At 45.8% G+C, this 22879-nt stretch overlaps 1 protein-coding gene across 3 annotated transcripts in view; it reads right to left on the reverse strand.

Annotated features, from left to right (window-relative positions):
* Window positions 1–22879, reverse strand: part of meis1b (Meis homeobox 1 b) — an 87535-nt gene that overhangs the window by 19768 nt on the left and 44888 nt on the right. For all 3 annotated transcript variants that reach the window (XM_010867892.5, XM_010867902.5, XM_010867917.5), the window contains exon 9: window positions 4354–4430. In XM_010867892.5, the coding sequence (XP_010866194.1) occupies window positions 4354–4430 (77 nt within the window). The remainder of the gene's footprint in view (window positions 1–4353; window positions 4431–22879) is intronic.

The raw sequence follows: 22879 nt of genomic DNA on the forward strand, positions 1-22879 counted from the left end.
TCAGTCATCCTCCATCTCTCTTCTCCTCCCCTCTCCTCCCACCTCCCTCTCCATTCTCCTCCCCTCACTTCCCACTTCCCTCTCTTTACTCCTCCCCTCTCCTCCCCTCTCTTCTCACCCACCCTGCTCCTTCTCTGACATCCTCCCTGGGTTCCTCCATCCCTCAGTCTGAAACCTGACCCAACGTGTTTAAATACACTGTTCTTTCAATGTATTCCTGTCGTTCATTTGTGCTATACACGGACACATGTACACACACACACACACACATTCTCACTCGTACACACTCTCTCTCCCATCTCTCTCTATATGCATGCTTTTAAGACGTTCATAAAAGGTATCTTATTGACAAAACAATCTCATAGCTGAAGCTTAAACACTGTCTTTAAGGGCCATTATTAAATTGCAGCCAGGAAGAGAGAAATGGGCAACACTGGGAAACCTGATGACCCCTGCATCGATTACAGATCAACACAGCTTTATGGACTGGCAGAGAAGGCCAAAGAGGGAGATAGTGGTTAAGAGTAAGCGGAAGAGAGACAGAAGAAAGAGAGGAATATAATGGTTGAGGGAGAGAATGGAAAACACACGATTAAGAAGAGATGAATGGGGAGAAAGAGGCAGAGAAAATGAAGGAAACAAGGAGAGAGGAGGGAAGAAAGAGAGAAAGGGAGAAAGAAGGATGCATAAGGTGAGGCAGAGGTCTCTGCCCAGTTTCTAGAGGGTATAGTATCAGGTCTCTGCCCAGTCTCTAGTGGGTATAGTATCAGGTCTCTGCCCAGTCTCTAGTGGGTATAGTATCAGGTCTCTGCCCAGTCTCTAGTGGGTATAGTATCAGGTCTCTGCCCAGTCTCTAGTGGGTATAGTATCATGTTTCTGCCCAGTCTCTGGTAGGTATAGTATCAGGTCTCTGCCCAGTGGGTATAGTATCAGGTCTCTGCCCAGTCTCTAGTGGGTATAGTATCAGGTCTCTGCCCAGTCTCTAGTGGGTATAGTATCAGGTTTCTGCCCAGTCTCTGGTAGGTATAGTATCAGCTCTCTGCCCAGTCTCTAGTAGGTATAGTATCAGGTCTCTGCCCATTCTCTAGTGGGTATACTATCAGGTTTCTGCCCAGTCTCTAGTAGGTATAATATCAGCTCTCTGCCCAGTCTCTAGTAGGTATAGTATTAGGTCTCTTCCCATTCTCTAGTAGGTATAGTATCAGGTCTCTGCCCAGTCTCTAGTGGGTATAGTATCAGGTTTCTGCCCAGTCTCTAGTAGGTATAGTATCAGGTCTCTTCCCATTCTCTAGTAGGTATAGTATCAGGTCTCTGCCCAGTCTCTAGTAGGTATAGTATCAGGTCTCTGCCCAGTCTCTAGTGGGTGGAGTCTGTGTATGTTCACATGTGGTACTGAGCATATTGAAAAATGTGTGAGTGAGTGTGGTGCGTGTGTGTGGTGTGTGTGCATGTGTGTGGTGTGTGAGTGTGTGTGAGTGTGTCTGGTGCGTGTGTTTGTGTGCGTGTGTGTGAGTGAGTGTGTGTGGTGTGTGTGTGGTGTGTGTGTGCCTGTATCAGTGTGTATCCTCATTCTTACCACATTGTGCCTGATTCCCCGGCGCTGTGTTCCACACCAATAATTCATGAGAGCTCTGAAGCCCTGCCCATCCTTTAGCATTTTTATTTCATCTAGGCTGCAACCTACCGACACCCTTTCATGAATAAAACACACTACATGTCTGTTGACAGGTCCGTTCACCATGTGGGGTGTGTGTGTGTGTGTTATGGTGTGTGTGTGTGTGTGTGTGTGTGGTGTGTGTGTGTGTGTGATGAACAGAATCACAGCCAAATCAGTGGGTCAGGAGGTAACATCAGCGGACGTTGCTATGGAGACAGCCAATGGCACGCCTCGGAGGGAGAGCCAATGAAATGGAAGTTCCCTTTCCCGACACCCCCCTCATGTCACACACACACACACACACACACAAACACACACACAAAGCTATGTGAGGGGGCAGAGATCTCAGCATGCAAGGTTTAGCTGCTAATACCTCTCAGATTAACCACCCCTGGTTCCTCTTCCACACACACACACACACACACAGATAGACACAGATACACACAGACAGACATACACACACACAGATAGACACAGACACACGTACACACAGAAATACACACACACACACACACACACACACACATACACACACACCCACACCCACACACAGACAGAAACAGACAGACAGACATAAACAGACAGACAGACAGACAGAAACAGACAGACAGACAGGCAGACAGTTGACTCTAACTAGTGAATTGCTCCCTCATGATATCTGAGGGATCACGGGAATTGATAAACCTTACATAATTCCTGCTTGTTTTGGTTCATCATCAAGTCCATTGTGTGTGTGTATGTGTGGGTGTGGGTGTATGTGGGTGGGTCGCTGTGTGTGTATTCATATATAAGTGTTTGTGAGTTCCATTATGTGTGGATCTTTACATTTGTGTGTGTGTGTTTGTTTGTGTTTGTTTGTGTGTGTGTGTGTGTGTGTGTGCGCGTGTGTGCGCGTGTGTTTTGTGTGTGTGCGCATGTTTGTTTGTGTGTGTGTGTGTTTGTGTGTGTGTCTGTGTACGTGCTTGTTTGTGTGTGTTTGGTTGTGTGTGTGTATCTGTGTGTGTGTGTATGGCCACTGGAGGCCCAGCAGAGCGATGTGTTATGTTAATGTCCCCTCATTACAACACAGTGTCATTTCCCCAAACACACCCGCAGACACTGTTCAATTATGAAGCTGAGAGCTGAGGACGGATCAGACTACAGAGGATACATTTACACAAGAAGCACCCCCCCCAGACACAAACACAAACAAACAAACACACACACACACACACACAGACATAAGATGGTATAATATGGGCGCTGCCTACATCAAGGTCCAATTTACCCACCTAAGTGGATCAGGGAGTGTAATCGTATAGCCTTAGTAATATTAATCTCTGACATTTACAAGATAACTTTGTGTGTGTGTTTGTGTGTGTGTGTGTCCTTACAGCATCTTGTGTGTCTACAGCATGTTTGTATCCTCAGATGCCTCAATCTGAGTGTGTTTGTGTTTATTCATATTTTTCCACTTGTTGTTGTCACTTTGTGTCTTCCTGGCTAACTGTGGATTCTGTAAAGGGGCCATCTGCGATTATTGCACTTATTTTTGGAATTGCTATTTAATAAGGACACAAAACATGATATAATAACATTATAGCATGGATGTGTCTGTTTATACATTTTAGCGGAAGCATTTCTCCGGCCATATCCCTCAGCTGTTTGTCAAAACAGTGGCAGGGTGAGGGGCTTTGTTAACTAATAACTGCAGATTGCCCGGAAGGCCACACAGCACCCCTTTCTGTTCTGAAAGCAAGTTCCTTCAGCGTCAACTAGACAGGCCAAATCACAGTTAGCAATGCGCCAACAGCCCTCCACTGTGCCTCTAAGGTTAAACAGCCAAACCAGGAACTGAGACACTACTTCATGATCAGCTTTGTTAAAGGGATAGTTGGGTAGTAACCAAGAAATGACTCTGTGATCAGCTTTGTTAAAGGGATAGTTGGGTAGTAACCAAGAAATGACTCTGTGATCAGCTTTGTTAAAGGGATAGTTGGGTAGTAACCAAGAAATGACTTTGTGATCAGCTTTGTTAAAGGGATAGTTGGGTAGTAACCAAGAAATGACTCTGTGATCAGCTTTTTTTATAGGGATAGTTTGGTAGTTACCAAGAAATGACTCTGTGATCAGCTTTTTTTATAGGGATAGTTTGGTAGTTACCAAGACACAACTCCGTGATCAGCTTTTATAGAGGGATAGTTTAGTAGTAACCAAGACATGACTCCCAGATCAGCTTTTTTAAAGGGATAGTTTCGTAGTAACCAAGACATGAGGCTGTGATTAGCATTATTAAAGGGATAGTTTGCCCCTGGCAGCATATTAATAACTGTGAGTAGTTTTCAGATGTTAGTGTCTTTCTTCAATGTCAGATGTTCCTTAGCATCTTTCTTTTGATGTTAGATATTTCTTAATTACTTTCTTCGATGTCAGATGTTTCTTAGTTGCACTTCAGATGCTGTGTGTGTTTTGGAGGTCTATGGTAAGCAGAAGAGAGATATAATTGCATGATAGTGATATTTTGACTAAGATAAGCTTTGGTCTGTGGAAAAACTCTTCAGGCCATCTGCCTTTGGAAGGATCGATTGATTTGGGTGGAATGTAATTGGTGAAAGAGAAGGAGATAGTGTGTGTGTGTGTGTGTGTGTGTGTGGGCGTGTGTGTGAGTGTGTGTGCGTGCGTGTGCGTGCGTGTGTGTGTAGGCAGTATTGACTCACCAGTTGTTGACTTGTAGGATGGTGAGGCCTGTGTCTTGTGCAAGTTGTTTCTTCTGCTCCTCCGATGGGTATGGATGCTGTGGGAGACAGGAGGAATTCATCAACTCACTTGTTTTGTCACTTTTTCAAATGGCCAGATCTGAGATGTAGAAGAGATGTAGAAGAGATGTAGAAGAGATGTAGAAGGAGTAGGACAAACAGATTTCACCCCACACACGTACACACACACACACACACACAGACACACACACAGACACACACACACACACACACACACACAGACACACACACACAGACACACACAGACACACACACATGCAGACACACACACATACAAACACACACACAGACACACACACACAGACAGACACACACATACACACACACACACACAGACACGCACACACAGACACGCACACACGCCGACGTGAAGGCTGACTAATGACTGTGTAGAAGGCAAGGTGTCTCTCTAAGAATCATTAATGGAATATGAGATGGGCTAATTAACAGCAGGGAAAAAAGCCAATTAAAAAGTCAAGAGGAGGAACAGCAACAGCTATCAGAGTCCAATGTAACCCAGCTCTGCGTACAGCCCTACAGAATGGGGGAGGGAGGGAGGAGATCCCTACAGAGGTAAGGAAGGAGGTGATCCCTGCAGACAGAGGGAAGGGGGAGATCCCAACAGACGGAGGGAGGGAGGAGAACCCTACAGACAAGGGGAGTGAGGGAGGGAGGGAGGGAGGAGAACCCTACAGACATGGGGAGTGAGGGAGGGAGGAGATCCCTACAGACACGAGAAGGGAGGAGATCCCAACAGACAGAGGGAGGGAGGATATCCCTACAGACTGATCTCTTCATTTTACCTTTCATGCACTTTAATCTCTCCTTCGCTATGCTACAGTGGGAAGTTAGCCACTCTGCTACAGCAAATGTGTGTGTGTGTGTGTGTATGTCTGTGTGTGTGTATGCTTGTGTGTGTATGTCTGTGTGTGTGCGCGCATGCCGCATGTGCTTGTGTATAGATTATACGTGTGTGTATGTGTATGTATATGTGTGTGTGTACATATGTATGTGTCTCTTCAGAAGATTTGATGGTTTCATGGTAGTGGCAGAAGCTATATCTTCATTTGAAAATCCTTTAGGGAAATGAGTACAGTGTTCTAGGCTGGCAAAAAAAGCTTATAAAATGTGTCCACTTGTCAGACCTAATTTGAGTGAAAATCAATCAACCCTTACAAAACATTTCTATTAGGTACGACCTAAGCAAGAACAGAACAGAACTCTGGCTGTGAGAACTGGTTCAAATTAAAATCTAGAATCTATAGGAACCGATGAAGGTTCCGTTCCCCCAGAACCTAAACTCTCCTAGATGTTACAACTGACCAGAGATCAGTGACTGGGGTTGGGCGGGTGACTTTCTAAATGTGATCTGTAACAGTTACTTGCCTGTCCAAAACTGAAATCTGTAAAGTAACTTTGTTCGACCCAAACTGAGTAATTTGACTACAATACTACTGCTGATGACTCAGAGTTTCTTCAACAACATCACCCTTTTGAGTGGACACATCACACAGCAGGCTCTGCATTCAACCCAGCACCAAACGATTAAACCTGACCCCGATGTTTATAACCCATAACATAAACACAGTTCCTCTAATAAAGTTAGAATAGGAAGATGGATTTGGTTTATATTAGTGGTGGTATGGGGTTTGTACAGAGCCAGATTGAACTGACACGATGTTCTGTTCGTGAAAGAGACAGGGCTTCACCTTTACTCCCTGTCAGGAATAAACGGCAAAAGAGAGAGAAATGGGGGAGAGGGAGAGACAGAGAAAGAGGAGAGAGGAAAAGAGAGGGGAGGGAGGAGGGGGGAGGGAGGAGGGGGGAGAGAGGGTGACTAAAATAATATGAGAATAGTGGCAGAATGAGGCATAGGGAATAATGTACAGAGTTACAAAGGCTGGAGACCAGGATGGGAGAGAGAAGGACCCCTCCCAGAGGTCAGTCAGGTGTATTGATCCGGGTCAGAGTGAACTCCATTTAGTCAAGTCCGACAGCGAGCCTGACATTTCCTCGTGAGAAACGCTCCAGTTACAGTGGAACACGCTTCCAATGAAGCTATAATAAACGCACAGACAGCATTCATTTCTCACATCAGTGTAACGGAGAGCAAGAGACAGAGAGAGAAGGAGAGAACAAACGAGATGTTTTCCAACCCCACGTCATCTCGTCCATGTGATGTGTTGGGGGGAGTGGGAACTAACTCAGACTCATTTCATACACACATTTAGAACTGCACTGTCGCCTCCGGCTGAATTCCAGACCCTTTTTCTTTACCTCCTTCTTTTACTCTTTATGTATGTTCTCCCCCCCCACCCTTTCCTGTGATCCTCCCGCCACCCACCCACCCCTTATTCATCCCCTCCCTCCCCCCTTCCCTCCCCCCTCCTTCATCAATCCGCCCAACCGTCTTCATTGAGACAGGGACCTGGATAATTATACCAGCCAATATAATGCTGTCTGTGTGTGTCTGTCTCTGTGTGTGTGTGTGTGTGAGAGCCTTGTGATTGCAGAAGGAAAGGCATCCAACCCAGGGGCGATGGTCCCAAACAGACACGTGTTGTTCTGACATCTTCGTCCTCTGACCCCACGGAGCCCAGTGCTGAAGACGAGTCCCTCCGGTCCCAGACAGGCCCCTATGACCAAGTCTTAGAGTTCAGAGTCTGTACGCCTACATCTGAGTCCACCAGTGGCCGAGTCCAAGATAATTCACTCTGTGGCTGAAGTCTGAGTTCTGGTTCTCAAACCCTCGTCCTACTTCTTCACTGCCTTAGGTAGAGGTCAGTTGTCAACTGTTACTGGATTTAATTTCGCAGATCAGTTTTTCTGACTTCCTGGCTCTCCTCACTTGCCCTCTGCTGACAATCTGATGAGGGCTGTGTCACGTACATCTCTCAAAGGGAAAGTGGTTTGAGCATCTAGTGTGGCTAATATTATACAGTGGATGTATCAAGTCTACACACCCCTGTTAAAATGCCAGGTTTTTGTAAAAGTAAAAGAATGAGACAAAGTTAAATAATGTCCGAACCTTTTCCACCTTTAATGTGACCTACAACGTGAAACATTCTATTGAAAAACAAACTGAAATCTTTTTAGTGGGGGGGAATAAAAAATAAAAACCTATATTTGGTTGCATAAGTGTGCACACCCTTAAACTAATACTTTGTTGAAGCACCTTTTGATAATTTATTACAGCACTCAGTCTTTTGGGATAGGAGTCTATTAGCATGGCTCATCTTGACGTGGCAATATTTACCCACACTTCTTAGCAAAAGCGCTCCAAATCTGTCAGACTGTGAGGACATCTTCTGTACACAACCCTCTTCAGATCACCCCACAGATGTTCAATTGGACCCTCTTCTCATCCTCCCTTCTCCACACTCCTCCTCTTTCTTTCCTCCTCTCTCCTCTACTCTCCTCGCTCCTTCTCTTCTCTTACTCTGTCCTTTTCTCTCCTCTCTGCACATTTCTCTTCCTCTCTCCTCCTCTGTCTTCCTCTATCTTTCTCTAGCCTATGTACTTATCTCTCTTCCTTTCTCCTTCTCTCTCCTCCTCTCTGTTCTCTCTATGTCTCTGTCCTCCTTGCTCTCTCCTCCTCTCTCCTCTGCGCTGGGCATGCCAGAAGAGCCATGTGCAGTTTCTTATCTCTGTGTGTGTAAATGCGTGTCTGGTGTCGAGCATGTGTTTGTGTCGGTCTGGCTGTGTGGGTAAGTGTGTCTGTTGTGTGTTGTGTGTGTGTGTGTGTGTTGTGTGTGTTGTGTGTGTGTGTGTGTGTGTGTGTGTGTGTGTGTGTGGGGTGTGTCAGTGTGTGCATGTGTGTGTATGTATGTGCTCCCTCCTTGTCTGTCTTCCTTCCTCCCTCACACCCACAGATAGAGGGGGTGTATGGGGGAGGGCTGGGATGGATGGAACTTCTAGAAGCCTGTTTCATGGAGATAAAAGCAGACAGACATGATCCCAGCCTGGTCTGACTCAATACTGAACTACCCCAGTATCCCAAACCTAGTCCGAGACATGGTACCGTTAGAACATGGTCTCCTCTGACACCCTAAACACGTTCCTTAGTTCAAACCAGGACACAATCCAAAGTCAGGTCAGCGCCCTGACCTAGGACCTGTCCTTATTATGGTAATCATTACGATCAATATGATCTACAAGGACGGACTGATCCTGGGTCAGCAATACTGGGAGGCTGAATGAAATAACACACAGTGTACCACACACATACACATGCAAAAACAAAAACACTGACCTAGACACACAAACTCTGACCTAGTCTTACTGCTACTTTACACACACACACACACACACACAGGCGACAACATACACAAACCTACTTGCGCGCACACACACACACTCAGTATTTACCAAGTAGCTCTTAGCCTCAAACAACTAGCAGGGTGACCAATCACAGGTGTGCTTTTCCTTTTCAGGCTGAGAAGTGTGTGGGTTAATCCACCAGGGTCTGAATTCTGGAATTAAAGACACACACATGGCTATGGAGGCTTAGCACTGGATCCCAACCTGACAGACTGAAGGCCTCAAAAGAGCACAGTGTCACTGTGTTACAACACCCGATGATAGAGCAACACTCTGTCTGCCTGGGTTAATATCCCAATGATAGAGCAACACTCTGTCTGCCTGGGTTAATATCCCAATGATAGAGCAACACTGTCTGCCTGGATTAATATCCCGATGATAGAGCAGCACTGTCTGCCTGGGTTAATATCCCAATGATAGAGCAACTCTGTCTGCCTGGGTTAATATCCCAATGATAGAGCAACACTCTGTCTGCCTGGGTTAATATCCCAATGATAGAGCAACACTGTCTGCCTGGATTAATATCCCGATGATAGAGCAGCACTGTCTGCCTGGGTTAATATCCCAATGATAGAGCAACTCTGTCTGCCTGGGTTAATATCCCAATGATAGAGCAACTCTCTGTCTGCCTGGGTTAATATCCCAATGATAGAGCAACACTGTCTGCCTGGGTTAATATCCCAATGATAGAGCAACACTGTCTGCCTGGGTTAATATCCCAATGATAGAGCAACTCTCTGTCTGCCTGGGTTAATATCCCAATGATAGAGCAACACTCTGTCTGCCTGGGTTAATATCCCAATGATAGAGCAACACTATATCTGTTTTAATATGCCAATGATAAAGCAACACTCTGTCTGTCTGTTTTAATATCCCAATGATAGAGCAACACCCTGTCTGCCTGGGTTAATATCCCAATGATAGAGCAACACCCTGTCTGCCTGGGTTAATATCCCAATGATAGAGCAACACTCTATCTGTTTTAATATGCCAATGATAAAGCAACACTCTGTCTGTCTGTGTTAATATCCCAATGATAGAGCAGCTCTCTGTCTGTCTGTGATAATATCCCAATGATAGAGCAATAATGTCTATCTGTGTTAATATCCTAGTTATAGAGCAACACTGTCTATGTTAATATCCCAGTGATAGACTAACACTGCCTGGCTGTTACAGCACCCAATGAAAGAGCAAGACTGTCTGTGTTAGTATCCCGATGACAGAGCAACACTCTCTATCTGTCTCTCACTTTGACTCTGTCTCTATCTCTTTCCCTGTCTTTTATTCTCCTTGTTTTCTCTTCCTCGATCACTTTCTCGCTCCCTTTTTCCACTCTCCCTGTTTTTTCCTCTCTTGCTCTGTTTACTTCTCTCTCCCTGTCTGTCTTTGGCTTTGTCTCTCTCTTGCTGTATCTCTCTTCCCTGTCTGTCTCTGGCTTTGTCTCTCTCTTTCTGTATCTCTCTTCCCTGTCTGTCTCTGGCTTTGTCTCTCTCTTTCTGTATCTCTCTTCCCTGTCTGTCTCTGGCTTTGTCTCTCTCTTGCTGTATCTCTCTTCCCTGTCTGTCTCTGGCTTTGTCTCTCTCTTGCTGTATCTCTCTTCCCTGTCTGTCTCTGGCTTTGTCTCTCTCTTGCTGTATCTCTCTTCCCTGTCTGTCTCTGGCTTTGTCTCTCTCTTGCTGTATCTCACTCCCTGTCTCCTATTTAACCAGTTCATTAAGAAATCCTTCACTCTCCACTACATGACAGTCTTAGTTCTAGCCTTATAGTCTTAGGCGATATATAATCGTGTTTCTATTTTGGGCAACATTTCTCTGTAGCCTGTGTGTTTCCTATTAACACCAGATTAAAGGCATGAAACAAATGTGTGTGTGTGTGTGTGTGTGTGTGTGTGGTGGAGGGGACTGTCTTTCTTCCAAGGAAGAGGAGGTGATGGAGGGAAACACAGGAAGAAAGCAAATACAATTTTATTTTTTTACGTAGGTTTGAAAGTCTAATAAAGAGTCTTATAAACCAAAAGGGACCAGAACGTTGCGTTAAATGTCTGTCTGCTTTGCGACAGGCAAGAACAGTTTCGTACCTTACTATTCTGAGGCCTGCATTGCCGTGGAAACCAAGCTGCCCATCAGGAATGGCTGAGGGCTAATCCGGGGGCCGTCTTGGCTAACCACACATCACGAGTATCACACCAGGTCACACACATGCATGCACATACACACATACACAAATGGTACACACATACACAAATGGTAGCCAGGCGAAAAGCTAAGAATGCTTGGAATATTTTCAAACCCATTTCAGAAAACAGGCCAGAGCCACAGAGACAGACTAGACCAGTTGTGTCACAGTGGCTGCTGCTGTCATAACAAACTGCCATCTCCTCACAGCTAAACATTGTGGGCAACTTCAGAAGCTGAGATCTTACGGCACTGGGAGACTGGTTCCATTTCAAATTACTTTTCGTGTAGGTGGCATGAACTCCCAATCCCTTTTACTTCATTAAGGGGGACGAGTAGAATTCTGGCAAGAAATAAAAACGGCTTCAGACGAAAAATTTTTAGAGCGAGAGAAAAACAAAAAACAAAACAAAGCTCCCCGGTAACCCAATTTCCCTCAGATTCAGGAGCTATAACAACAACAAAAAAGAATAACAGTGGGAGATCTTAAGGAGACCAAGTGAAGCAAACTGCAGGCGGCCTCTTTACCACAGCCTAACAAACGACTCACAAAAGCCCCATCTTAGCGTTGAAACGGCGAAAGGAAGAAGACTCTTGGTTTCAAGGCAAAAGGCTAAGCTGTGAAGTTCACTACGAGCTAAACAAACACAAAGCCGAGGCCATGAATAATTCAAGGCAGTTTTACAAAAGCCTTGTTCTTACAACAACCCGGGGAACAAATGGCAAATGTTCCTTTCTTTAATGAGTTATTTTGCCAGGCCGAAAAAACAAAACAGGAAAAAACGTTTTGTTGGTTTTTAAGGGAAGAGGCGTAACATTTTGCCCTAAGGTATACAGTGGCTGAACCTGGTAGGCATTTTGCTACATGTTCTGACAAAGAAAACCAGCTATATATTTATTATCTGGTAGTGACACTTCACGCTATGCTGAGGTAAAAGCTTGTACGGACGCCAACCTCAATTTCATCTGTGTTCATGCCACTGTCACCGATCCGCCACTTTACCGCTAACAATGACTAACCACCAGCACTGGTGACCGTAACAACAAACCCCAACGGATCACATCACGCATGGTTTCTACAAATGGGGAGCCGCAGCGGGAATCAAACCCGGGACCCTGGGTGTCGCGACCACACAGTTTCACCTGAGGTACACGGGACCCTGGGCTCCCCCTTCCTGCCGGCACAACAGCGCCCCGGGGCCCATCATCCTCCGCCACGCCGGGTTCTTACGCCGCAACTTCTCCTCGCACCGTTGGTTCCCCAGGGGCACGGGGGGGGGCTCTTCACTCCTGCTCGTGGGACTCCCTCTGGGTCGAGCGTCAGTTACCAGGCCACGACAGCCGGGCACAGACAGAGCGACAGACACACACACACACACACACACACACACACACACAGAGCCTGACGGTGAATGTTGCTCGGTGGACTGCGGCGGGGGCTGATGAGCAGGGATGATTCAGGGTGATTATGTCGTTTGCTGGCCCACTAACCCTTTTTAAACCCATAATTACGTCTTATTTGAGTGAAGGGAGGTGCGGGGAGGCACTGGGAATCGTGGAGGTACGGCAGGAGGTGGGATGGAGAGCCTGAGGCCTGGTGGTGGCGTGTGGGGGGGGGGCGACGACATGCAAAGCGGCAGTACGAAAGTGTATTACGACACAGAGGGGGTGTACATGCTAGCCAGGTTCCCCCTGACGACATGCCCATATGCAAACTCACACACACACACCAGCCTAAACAAGCTCACACACACACACCAGCCTAAACAAACTCACACACACACACCAGCCTAGACAAACTCACACACACACACCAGCCAAAACAAACTCACACACACACACACCGGCCTAAACTGGCCTCGTAGCAATGGGTAGCAGGATGACATACAGCGGTACGACTCACAAACCAACCCCCACTACACTCCCCAAAAAATGGAATCAGGTTTCCATATTGTAGCTTGACCTAAGGGAGAACATTTACTCCTATTTAACTTGACTTTCAAGGAAGTTCGCCTTCAGTTAATGCCACTGAAATGCAATACTCCAAGGAAGCAATTTGAAGACCGCAGAACATTGCTAATAACCTGTGTGTTGTTATAATGTTATTATGGTGATTACCCAGTGACCCCAGCCTTTTAATTAGAATCCAAGTTGAACCCCCCCAGGGTGGGGCAGGGTGGGGGGAAAGATATTTTACAATTGATCCCTTATGCTCATTCAGCTATGAGGAGGAGAAGGACATGGGAGGACAAAAGGGGAAGGGGAGGAGAAAACAAGAGGGCACTGGAGGAGAGGTGGAGGTGGAGGGGAGAAGGAGGAGAGAGGGAGGAAGAGAAGAGGTGGAGGTGTAGTGGAGAACAGTGGTTGTACAGTGGTTGTACAGTACCGTCACAGAGAGGTGAACTGATATTTCTGTCTCTATTTCTTCCATCTCCACGTTTCCCCTTAACTTTGTTTTCTTGCTTGAAACACCCGTATCTTTTCATGTCTCACCCCGTCTCTCTCACCCAAACCAACACTCCCTCCCTCTGTGTCTCACCCCCTCTCTCTCCTCCAAACCAACTCTCCCTCCTTCTGTGTCTCACCCCCTCTCTCTCCTCCAAACCAACACTCCCTCCCTCTGTCTCACCCCCTCTCTCTCCTCCAAACCAACACTCCCTCCCTCTGTGTCTCACCCCCTCTCTCTCCTCCAAACCAACTCTCCCTCCTTCTGTGTCTCACCCCATCTCTCTCCTCCTAAACAACTTTACATATCTCACTACCTATCTCTCTCCCTCTCTCCCTCTCTCCTTCTCTCCTTCTCTCCCTCTCTCCTTGTCTCCTTCTCTCCTTGTCTCCTTCTTTCCCTCTCTCCTTCTCTCCCTCTCTCCTTCTCTCCTTCTCTCCTTGTCTCCTTCTCTCCTTCTCTCCTTCTCTCCCTCTCTCCACAGAGAAGGACCTTCCCCACAAACGCACTGCTTTCACAAATCAATGACGTAATCTGTCGAAACAAACAAGTGAGCAGCATCCACCCCCACCCCCTGTTCATGTCCTCCTTCGCCCCCACCACCAGCACAGCACGCCTCCCTCGGAGAGAGGTATGGGAGTGGGGAGGGGGGGCAGAGAGAGGAAGGAAAATTGACATGAGAAAGAAAGAGAAAAACAAAAAGAGGCAGAGATGTTGATGAAGAGATAGACAGTGAGAGAGAGAGAGAGATGAAGAGGTAGCCAGAGAGAGATAGAGAGAGACAGAGAGATGAAGAGGTAGCCAGACGAAGAGGTAGTATCCGTCCTTCAGCTGGATACTACAGTCACTCTGTGCTGCTGAGTGATTCTGTCTGACTATAACAGGCAGGTAGCATCACTCAAAATCCACTGGGCACAAACACAACCCTCCTACTGATCTACCTGTCGCTCGGCCTCCACCTGCCCCGGCCTTCCAGGCCTCCACCTGCCCCGGCCTTCCAGGCCTCCACCTGCCCCGGCCTTCCAGGCCTCCATCGGCCCCGGCCTTCCAGGCCTCCACCTGCCCCGGCCTTCCAGGCCTCCACCTGCCCCGGCCTTCCAGGCCTCCATCGGCCCCGGCCTTCCAGGCCTCCACCTGCCCCGGCCTTCCAGGCCTCCATCGGCCCTTGCCATTTTTTTATAAATATATAAAGCAAACGTAGTACTGTATATATAATGTATGAGCTGAAGAAATACAGAAATCTCAAAGCTATAGAAACTTATTCAAGATCAGCAACACAGTCTCCAATGTGTCTGATACAGAAAAATAGCTATAACAAAACATACTTCTATACCTGAAATACACAGGTTTTTTAAATGTGTCTCCAGTTCAGGCCGAAGACAATGCACGATCCAGAGGATTCAGCTATCCTCTAACTACTGCAACTTCCTAATTCTGCTGGTCCATAAGAAATCAATGGTGGCAGAGACAAACAGTGTGTTAAAAGGCTCAGCCAACCCATGTCCAAAACAGATGATGCATTTCCACATGATGGCATAAAATCATTCACTTTAGCTCACATCAGAGAGAGAGAGAGAGAGAGACAGTAAGGGATTGAGAGAGTGAGGGAGAGAGTGAGGGAGAGAGTGGGGGACTGAGAGAGAGAAATAGAGAGTGAGAGCAATAGACACGCAAGAGATAAACACAGTTAGAAGGTGTGTCTAACTGAGAGATAAAGTGAGTATAACTGATAGATAAAGTGAGTATAACTGATAGATAAAGAGAAGGTGTGAGAGAAGGTGTGTATAACTGATAGATAAAGTGAGTATAACTGAAAGATAAAGTGAGTATTACTGAGAGAGAATGTGTGTATAACTGATAGATAAAGTGAGTATAACTGATAGATAAAGTGAATTTAACTGAGAAGGTGTGTATAACTGATAGATAAAGTGAGTATAACTGATAGATAAAGTGAGTATAAATGAGAGAGAAGGTGTGTATAACTGATAGATAAAGTGAGTATAACTGAAAGATAAAGTGAGTATTACTGAGAGAGAATGTGTGTATAACTGATAGATAAAGTGAGTATAACTGATAGATAAAGTGAGTATAACTGAGAAGGTGAGTATAACTGATAGATAAAGTGAGTATAACCGATAGATAAAGTGAGTATAACTGATAAAGTGAGTATAACTGATAGATAAAGTGAGTATAACTGATAAAGTGAGTATAACTGATAAAGTGAGTATAACTGATAGATAAAGTGAGTATAACTGATAAAGTGAGTATAACTGATAGATAAAGTGAGTATAACTGATAGATAAAGTGAGTATAACTGATAAAGTGAGTATAACTGATAGATAAAGTGAGTATAACTGATAAAGTGAGTATAACTGATAGATAAAGTGAGTATAACTGATAGATAAAGTGAGTATAACTGATAAAGTGAGTATAACTGATAGATAAAGTGAGTATAACTGATAAAGTGAGTATAACTGATAGATAAAGTGAGTATAACTGATAGATAAAGTGAGTATAACTGATAGATAAAGTGAGTATAACTGATAAAGTGAGTATAACTGATAGATAAAGTGAGTATAACTGATAAAGTGAGTATAACTGATAGATAAAGTGAGTATAACTGATAGATAAAGTGAGTATAACTGATAAAGTGAGTATAACTGATAGATAAAGTGAGTATAACTGATAAAGTGAGTATAACTGATAGATAAAGTGAGTATAACTGATAAAGTGAGTATAACTGATAGATAAAGTGAGTATAACTGATAGATAAAGTGAGTATAACTGATAGATAAAGTGAGTATAACCGCAGGAGATTCCAACGTGTTTCAGTATTGGTGGTCATAGACAATATAGTAGATGCTCTTATCAGTGTGAAAATAATATTATTTGTTAAATAAAGACATTCAGTATAAACTTAAAAAGATCATGTTCAGTGAAAATGTATGTTATATATGTGTGTTATATGTAATTATATTGACTTATTATAAGTACATATTAAGCCCACTGACATAAAAATTAAAATGGCATCATGTACTTCTCTCAAGTCACTGTAATATTGGAGTGAAAATATGTAGAGATGAACATAGAGTGATGGAGAGAGACAGAGAGAGATGGAGAGGTACAGAGAGAGATGTAGAGAGACAGAGAGAGATGTAGAGAGACAGAGAGAGATGTAGAGAGACAGAGAGAGGTGTAGAGAGACAGAGAGAGATGTAGAGAGACAGAGAGAGATGTAGAGAGACAGAGAGAGATGTAGAGAGACAGAGAGAGACAGAGATGGAGATTGGAGAGAGACAGATGGAGATGGAGGGAGATGGACGGAGATGGAGAGAGACAGAGGGAGAGAGACGGAGGGAGAGAGATGGAGGGAGAGAGAGACAGGCTCACAGGTCTCTGAACAGCATGCCTGGGTGAGATTACAAGTGGGAGGAACTGAATTGATAAATTAGTTCAGGCAACGTGCAAACTGATTACCGCGACTGCGCTGCCATAGAATCCATCAGGCACACTGCCTCACACACATATATACACACACACACACATATTCAGACACAGTCAGGCGAAGCTAACAAATACACAAATATAAAATAACCACACACACAGAACAGAGACCTGAAGAAAATATATACAGACAGACCCACACACATAGTGTATCTAGGGCAAAGTATAGCAGCACAGTCTCTGCTGGCTGCAGAGACTGGAGATCCCAGAAACTGGAGATCCCAGAGACTGGAGATTGCAGAGACTGGAGATCCCAGACACTGGAGATCCCAGAGACTGGAGATCCCAGAGACTGGAGATCCCAGAGAACTAAAGCTCTCAGCACAGAAGCAGACACAGAGGAGTAAGAAGGATTACACTTAGCACCTACCAATAACAATAGCTAATTAACTCTAATAGCAGTTTGTAGCAACTCGCTAAAAACACTGGTGCCAAAAATAAAGGCTAACAGGTAGCAGCAAGCAGTTATCGCATTACAGCATTAGCTAACAATTTCAAGAGAGCTTAAGGTCCTGGCGGGAAAGTAACACCAACAGTCAAGACTACAATGGCATAGCACGAACAGACTATATCAGCACATTTCCTGTTAACATTGTGGCAAACTAAGCTACACGCTATTCAATATGCACCCACAGGGATTCATTACTTCCGGCTACAGCTAGCATCAGGTGTGAGCTAGCTTTAACGGATGCTAACAGCAGATAGGCGAGCTACAGCTAGGTACTGCATGGAAAACTGTTGTCAGGCGAACTGCAGCATCGTATTACAGCATTTTCCCTTGACGCTTCTCCCTCCGAATCACACCAACCCTTCTCATGAGCACTGAATACCACACCAATACACACACACACACACACACACACCAATACACAAACACACAACAATCCACACACACACACACCAATTCACACCAACCCCTACACACACACACACACACCAATCCACACCAACCCCTACACACACACCAACCCACACACACACACACAACAATCCACACCAACCCACACACACACACACCAATCCACACACACACACACACCAATCCACACACACACCAACCAGGCACCATGTCTCCCTGGAGATGATTGTGTGTGTGTGTGTGTGTGTGTGTGTGCGCACGCAAGTGTGTGTGTGTGTGTGTGTGGCGCGCACCCGAGGCAGTGTGTGAACCTTTTATTGGTATTTTCAGATCAACTAGAAGTGATTAGTGGATAGAGAACCTGGAGCGCTGTCACACGTCAATGCGACTGGACTTGTCGATACCACAGCTAGCCAAATGAGGTCTCAACATATACACACACTCAAACACACACACACACACACAGGCAAATGTACACACATACACACACAGTCTAATACTGACTGCTGTTGTTCAGGCACATGTACACACACACACACACACTCATTACCGCATTTTCACAAATGATCATGAGGCCCACCAAAGGAGTGGAGGACTGTGGGTAAATGAGAGTTAGACACCGCTGACTATCCCCAACCATGGTGGATGTGTGTTCACAACACAGTCAGAGTCACATTTATACAGGACTTTCCACTGCTCTCAGACAGACCAGCCTTCTCTGATAACCGCTGGATAAGAGCGTTAGCTAAACGACAGTAAGATCACAAAGCTAAGCCCTGGAGGTCTCAGAGGTCCGTTTGGAAAGGGGACTCCAGCTGAATGAGGAAGGTAGTTGGATTCCGTGTTGGATGCCCGGCAACTGATCCCATACAGCTAGGAATCGACCTTCAGCCTTCGTAAAGTTCTCACATTCTCAAGGAAACGAACCCCTACACCCCTTTGACCAGACCCAGACACGCAAAGACATGCACACACAGACAGACACACACACACACACACACACACAGACTCACACAACCTAACACACACACACACAGACTCACACAATCAAACACACACACACACACACACAACCTAACACACACACACATTGCCAAAGCCAGCCCCCAGCAGCCCCATTCAGAAGCGGCCATTTTGAGGTTGGGGGGCGAAGGTGACATGAATTAAAAGTTAACTGCCCTGGTGGGGCATTAAAGAGAGGGGGAAATGTTTTGAGGGTGTATCGGGGGAGGGGGAAAAGGAGAAACAGAGATAGGGAGACAGAGATTGAAAACGAAAGATAGAAAGCGAGTTTGAAAGACAGAGAGAGACAGAGAGAGACAGAGATAGAAAGAGCTCTCTGGCCATCCATCATTACCCAGATGGCCTTTCAGAGGTCTGTGTCAGGAGAGGCCGCCTCCCTCTGCCCCGACCATACGGACTCTACCATTATCCCCACCCCCACGCCCCCCCCAGCCCCACCCCCCCCCCCCCACGCCAACACCAGATGGACATGTCAGACTACCTCCCTCACACACTCCTGACTCCCAAGGTGTGTATGTGTGTGTGTGTGCGTGTGTGTGTGTACAGGAGGTCATTCCACATAGAGTGGGTCCCACCAACTGAGGTAATGGATGATGTTTTCATTCTAAGATGTGGGGCTTGCATGGTTGTGTGTGCACGTATGTGTGTGTGTATGTCTGTGTGGGTGCACGTATGTGTGTGTGTGTGTGTGTGTGTGGGTGCACGTATGTTTGTGTGTGTCTGTGTTTGTTTGTATGTGTGTGTGTGTGTGTGTCTGTGTGTGTTTGTGTGTGTGTGTGTGTTCATGTGTGTGTGTATGTGTAGAATTGACATCTTTGATACCAACTCCTACAGTGATAAACACATTCAGTCATTGCTTCCAAATGTCTGCCACACACACACACACACACACACAAAGAAATGCACTGAGACAAGCAAACATTCACATACAAACATATTACAGGCACGAAAACAATGACATTGCCAGCTAGACAAATGAAACGCAATGCCCAGAACCATTATTTTGAATAATTTAACACACGCTAAGATAAAAAAATACACAAAGAAAAACTGAGTTGAAAAAAAGCACACACACACAAGTCATTCTAGGAATCTATTTTTCGGTGGTGTGGTTCTGGCGGACACGCCAGCCTTCTGTGCTCTGCCTGCAGTCTGCTTAAGCTCTTAATTTGGTGGCGCCTTGTATTCGGATTTCCACTTGGATCAAATTAAGAAATAACCAGAGACCTCAGGCCACATATTGCAGGGCAGAGCTCAATTACATTTTCAATAAAGATATAAGAAATGCTTTCTGCTCTGGTTGCACTTCATCACAACTGGATCAAGGACACAGCAACATACAGGAGGGCTTCTGTCTCCGCCATCGTGATTGGGGAGTCACTTGAGTATTTCAGGACTGTTGTGGAAGTTATGGACGCTAGCTCCATTGATGATCGAGGGGTGAAGTCGTGCTTGCCAAACGCACAGATTTGGAATGACAACGAGCCCAGACAGTCTGGTTGGTTCTGGCAGTAAACAGACGATGGCTATTGGCACCCAAGCTCCAGACAAACTCTGACCTTGAGAGTTTTCTATTTTGGACGAGGCCCTTCAGGCAGGATTCCCCTGCTAACAGGGTGTGAGTGAGTGTTAAATCCTGACTGCAGCATCACCAGTACGAGTGACTGTTGGTTCTGGGTGATAGGCTGTCCTAGGAGAAGAAAATGCGTTTTTGTCCAGGCAGAACCATTCTGGGATCCATGTAGAACCCTCTGTGGAAAAGGCTCTATGTTGAGGGGTGGGACATTTCTTTTGGTTCCAGGTAGAACCCCAAAATGTTCTACCTAAAAACAAAAAGGCGTCTCCTTGGAGCTGAAAAATGGTTCCGCTACAAGGACAGCTGAAGAACCTCCTCAAGAACCCCCTCCTAAACCCTTTCGGCGCAGAAAAGAATGATACGGTTTTTACACCTGTTTCTGCTTAATACCACCACTGTGGTGTGAAAAAATACACACTGTGGTGTGAAAAAATACACACAGTGTGTGTCTGAATGTGTGTGTGTGTCTGTGTGTGTGTGTCTGAATGTGTGTGTGTGTGTGTCTGTGTGTATGTGTCTGAATGTGTGTGTGTGTGTGTCTGTGTGTCTGTGTGTGTCTGAATGGGTGTGTGTGTGTGTGTGTGTGTGTGTCTGAATGTGTGTGTGTGTGTCTGAATGTGTGTGTGTGTGTCTGTGTGTGTATGTGTGTCTGAATGTGTGTGTGTGTCTGTGTGTCTAAAATGTGTGTGGGTGTCTGTGTGTGTGTGTTTCTGAATGTCTGTGTGTGTGTCTATGTGAGTGTCTGAATGTGCATGTGCGTCTGAATGTGCGTGTGTGTTTGTGTGTGTGATTGTGTGTGTGTGTTTGTTTGAATGTGTTTGTGTGTATGTCTCTGTGTGTGTGTGTGTGTTTTTGTGTGTGTTTGTGCCAACCATGGCTACATCTGTGCACGGCGTAAGCTAAATTACAGCCCTTATTGCATTAATGGCTATTATAGCAAAACCAAGTTCCCTATGTAGTACACTACTTTAGACCACTGTGTTCCCTATGTAGTACACTACTTTAGACCACTGTGTTCCCTATGTAGTACACTATTTTAGACCACTGTGTTCCCTATGTAGTACACTACTTTAGACCACTGTGTTCCCTATGTAGTACACTACTTTAGACCACTGTGTTCCCTATGTAGTACACTACTTTAGACCACTGTGTTCCCTATGTAGTACACTACTTTAGAACACTATGTTCCCTATCTAGTGCAGTGTTCTGCACTCTCATTCCTCCCTCTCGTTCCTCCCTCTCTCGTTCCTCCCTCTCGTTCCTCCCTCTCTCGTTCCTCCCTCTCGTTCCTCCTTCTCTCGTTCCTCCCTCTCGTTCCTCCCTCTCTCGTTCCTCCCTCTCGTTCCTCCCTCTCGTTCCTCCCTCTCGTTCCTCCCTCTCTCGTTCCTCCCTCTCGTTCCTCCCTCTCATTCCTCCCTCTCTCGTTCCTCCCTCTCGTTCCTCCCTCACGTTCCTCCCTCTCGTTCCTCCCTCTCGTTCCTCCCTCTCTCGTTCCTCCCTCTCGTTCCTCCCTCTCTCGTTCCTCCCTCTCGTTCCTCCCTCTCGTTCCTCCCTCTCGTTCCTCCCTCTCTCATTTTACCCGTCTGCGAGGGGGATTGAAGAAAGCGGACTGGTTGGGTCTGTGGTTTGGGTTTTTACGACCTGCAATCACGGCGCCCATGGTTGATGATGATGTTCAGTACAAATCGGAGGGGAGTAGCAGTGCGGGAATTGTGTTTGCATGTGTGTGTGTGTGTGTGTGTGTGTGTGCATGCATGTCAGCCCCCATGTCTGCATGGCAACAATCTGAAGGGGCTGAATTCCATCTAATTACTTTATCACATCATTTCACAAATGACCTCTCCACTGGGGAGCAGCCAGCAGCACAGGGCCGCCTTGGGAATCTGGGGCCAGAGTGTGTGTGTGTGTGTGTGTGTGTGTGCGTGCGTGCGTGCGTGTGTGTGTCTTTCATTTACTACTAATTTCTTGTTAAATTAAACCATTTGTACACAGAAGGAAGTAGAAGTGGACTAAGAGGAAATCAGTGAGGGAGAGCAAACAGGACTCCAAATATCCAGAGGAGGACAGGGAGGAGAAGGAGCGGGAGGAGTGTAAAGAGATAGATTAGGAGGTGCTCCTACATTTCTCCTCCCAATGTATACAAAGATACAGGGGCGGGAGTGCTTTGTTGTTTCTTCCCTCGCCACAGGTTGTCAGCTGTGTTTAAGCTGGTCCTTCATGCCTAAACACCCCAAGTGTCATGCCCTAGACCCTATTGGGTTTTTGTATGTTTTACAGCTTAGATCAGCCGCAACAACATGGGAAAAAGAGAAATGTTTGTGATGCACTTGTTTTCTTTTGGTGAACAGTCAGCAGAGGTCAATAAGGCCGGTTGGAAAGGGACTCTACAAAGAGGGAGGGGAATATTTCTCTCCCTCTTCGAACAAACTGAAGATATGTATCTGGTCTTGAAAACAACCAATGAAAACATTAAAAGCGTCCATTTCAAATGGAATCTTCTCCCTTTATCAATCCATCCTCTCTATAAGTGTTATATTTCTCTAACACTTTCTTTCAATCTCTCT

Source organism: Esox lucius, chromosome 5, assembly GCF_011004845.1.
Source record: "Esox lucius isolate fEsoLuc1 chromosome 5, fEsoLuc1.pri, whole genome shotgun sequence".
NCBI lineage: Eukaryota > Metazoa > Chordata > Actinopteri > Esociformes > Esocidae > Esox > Esox lucius.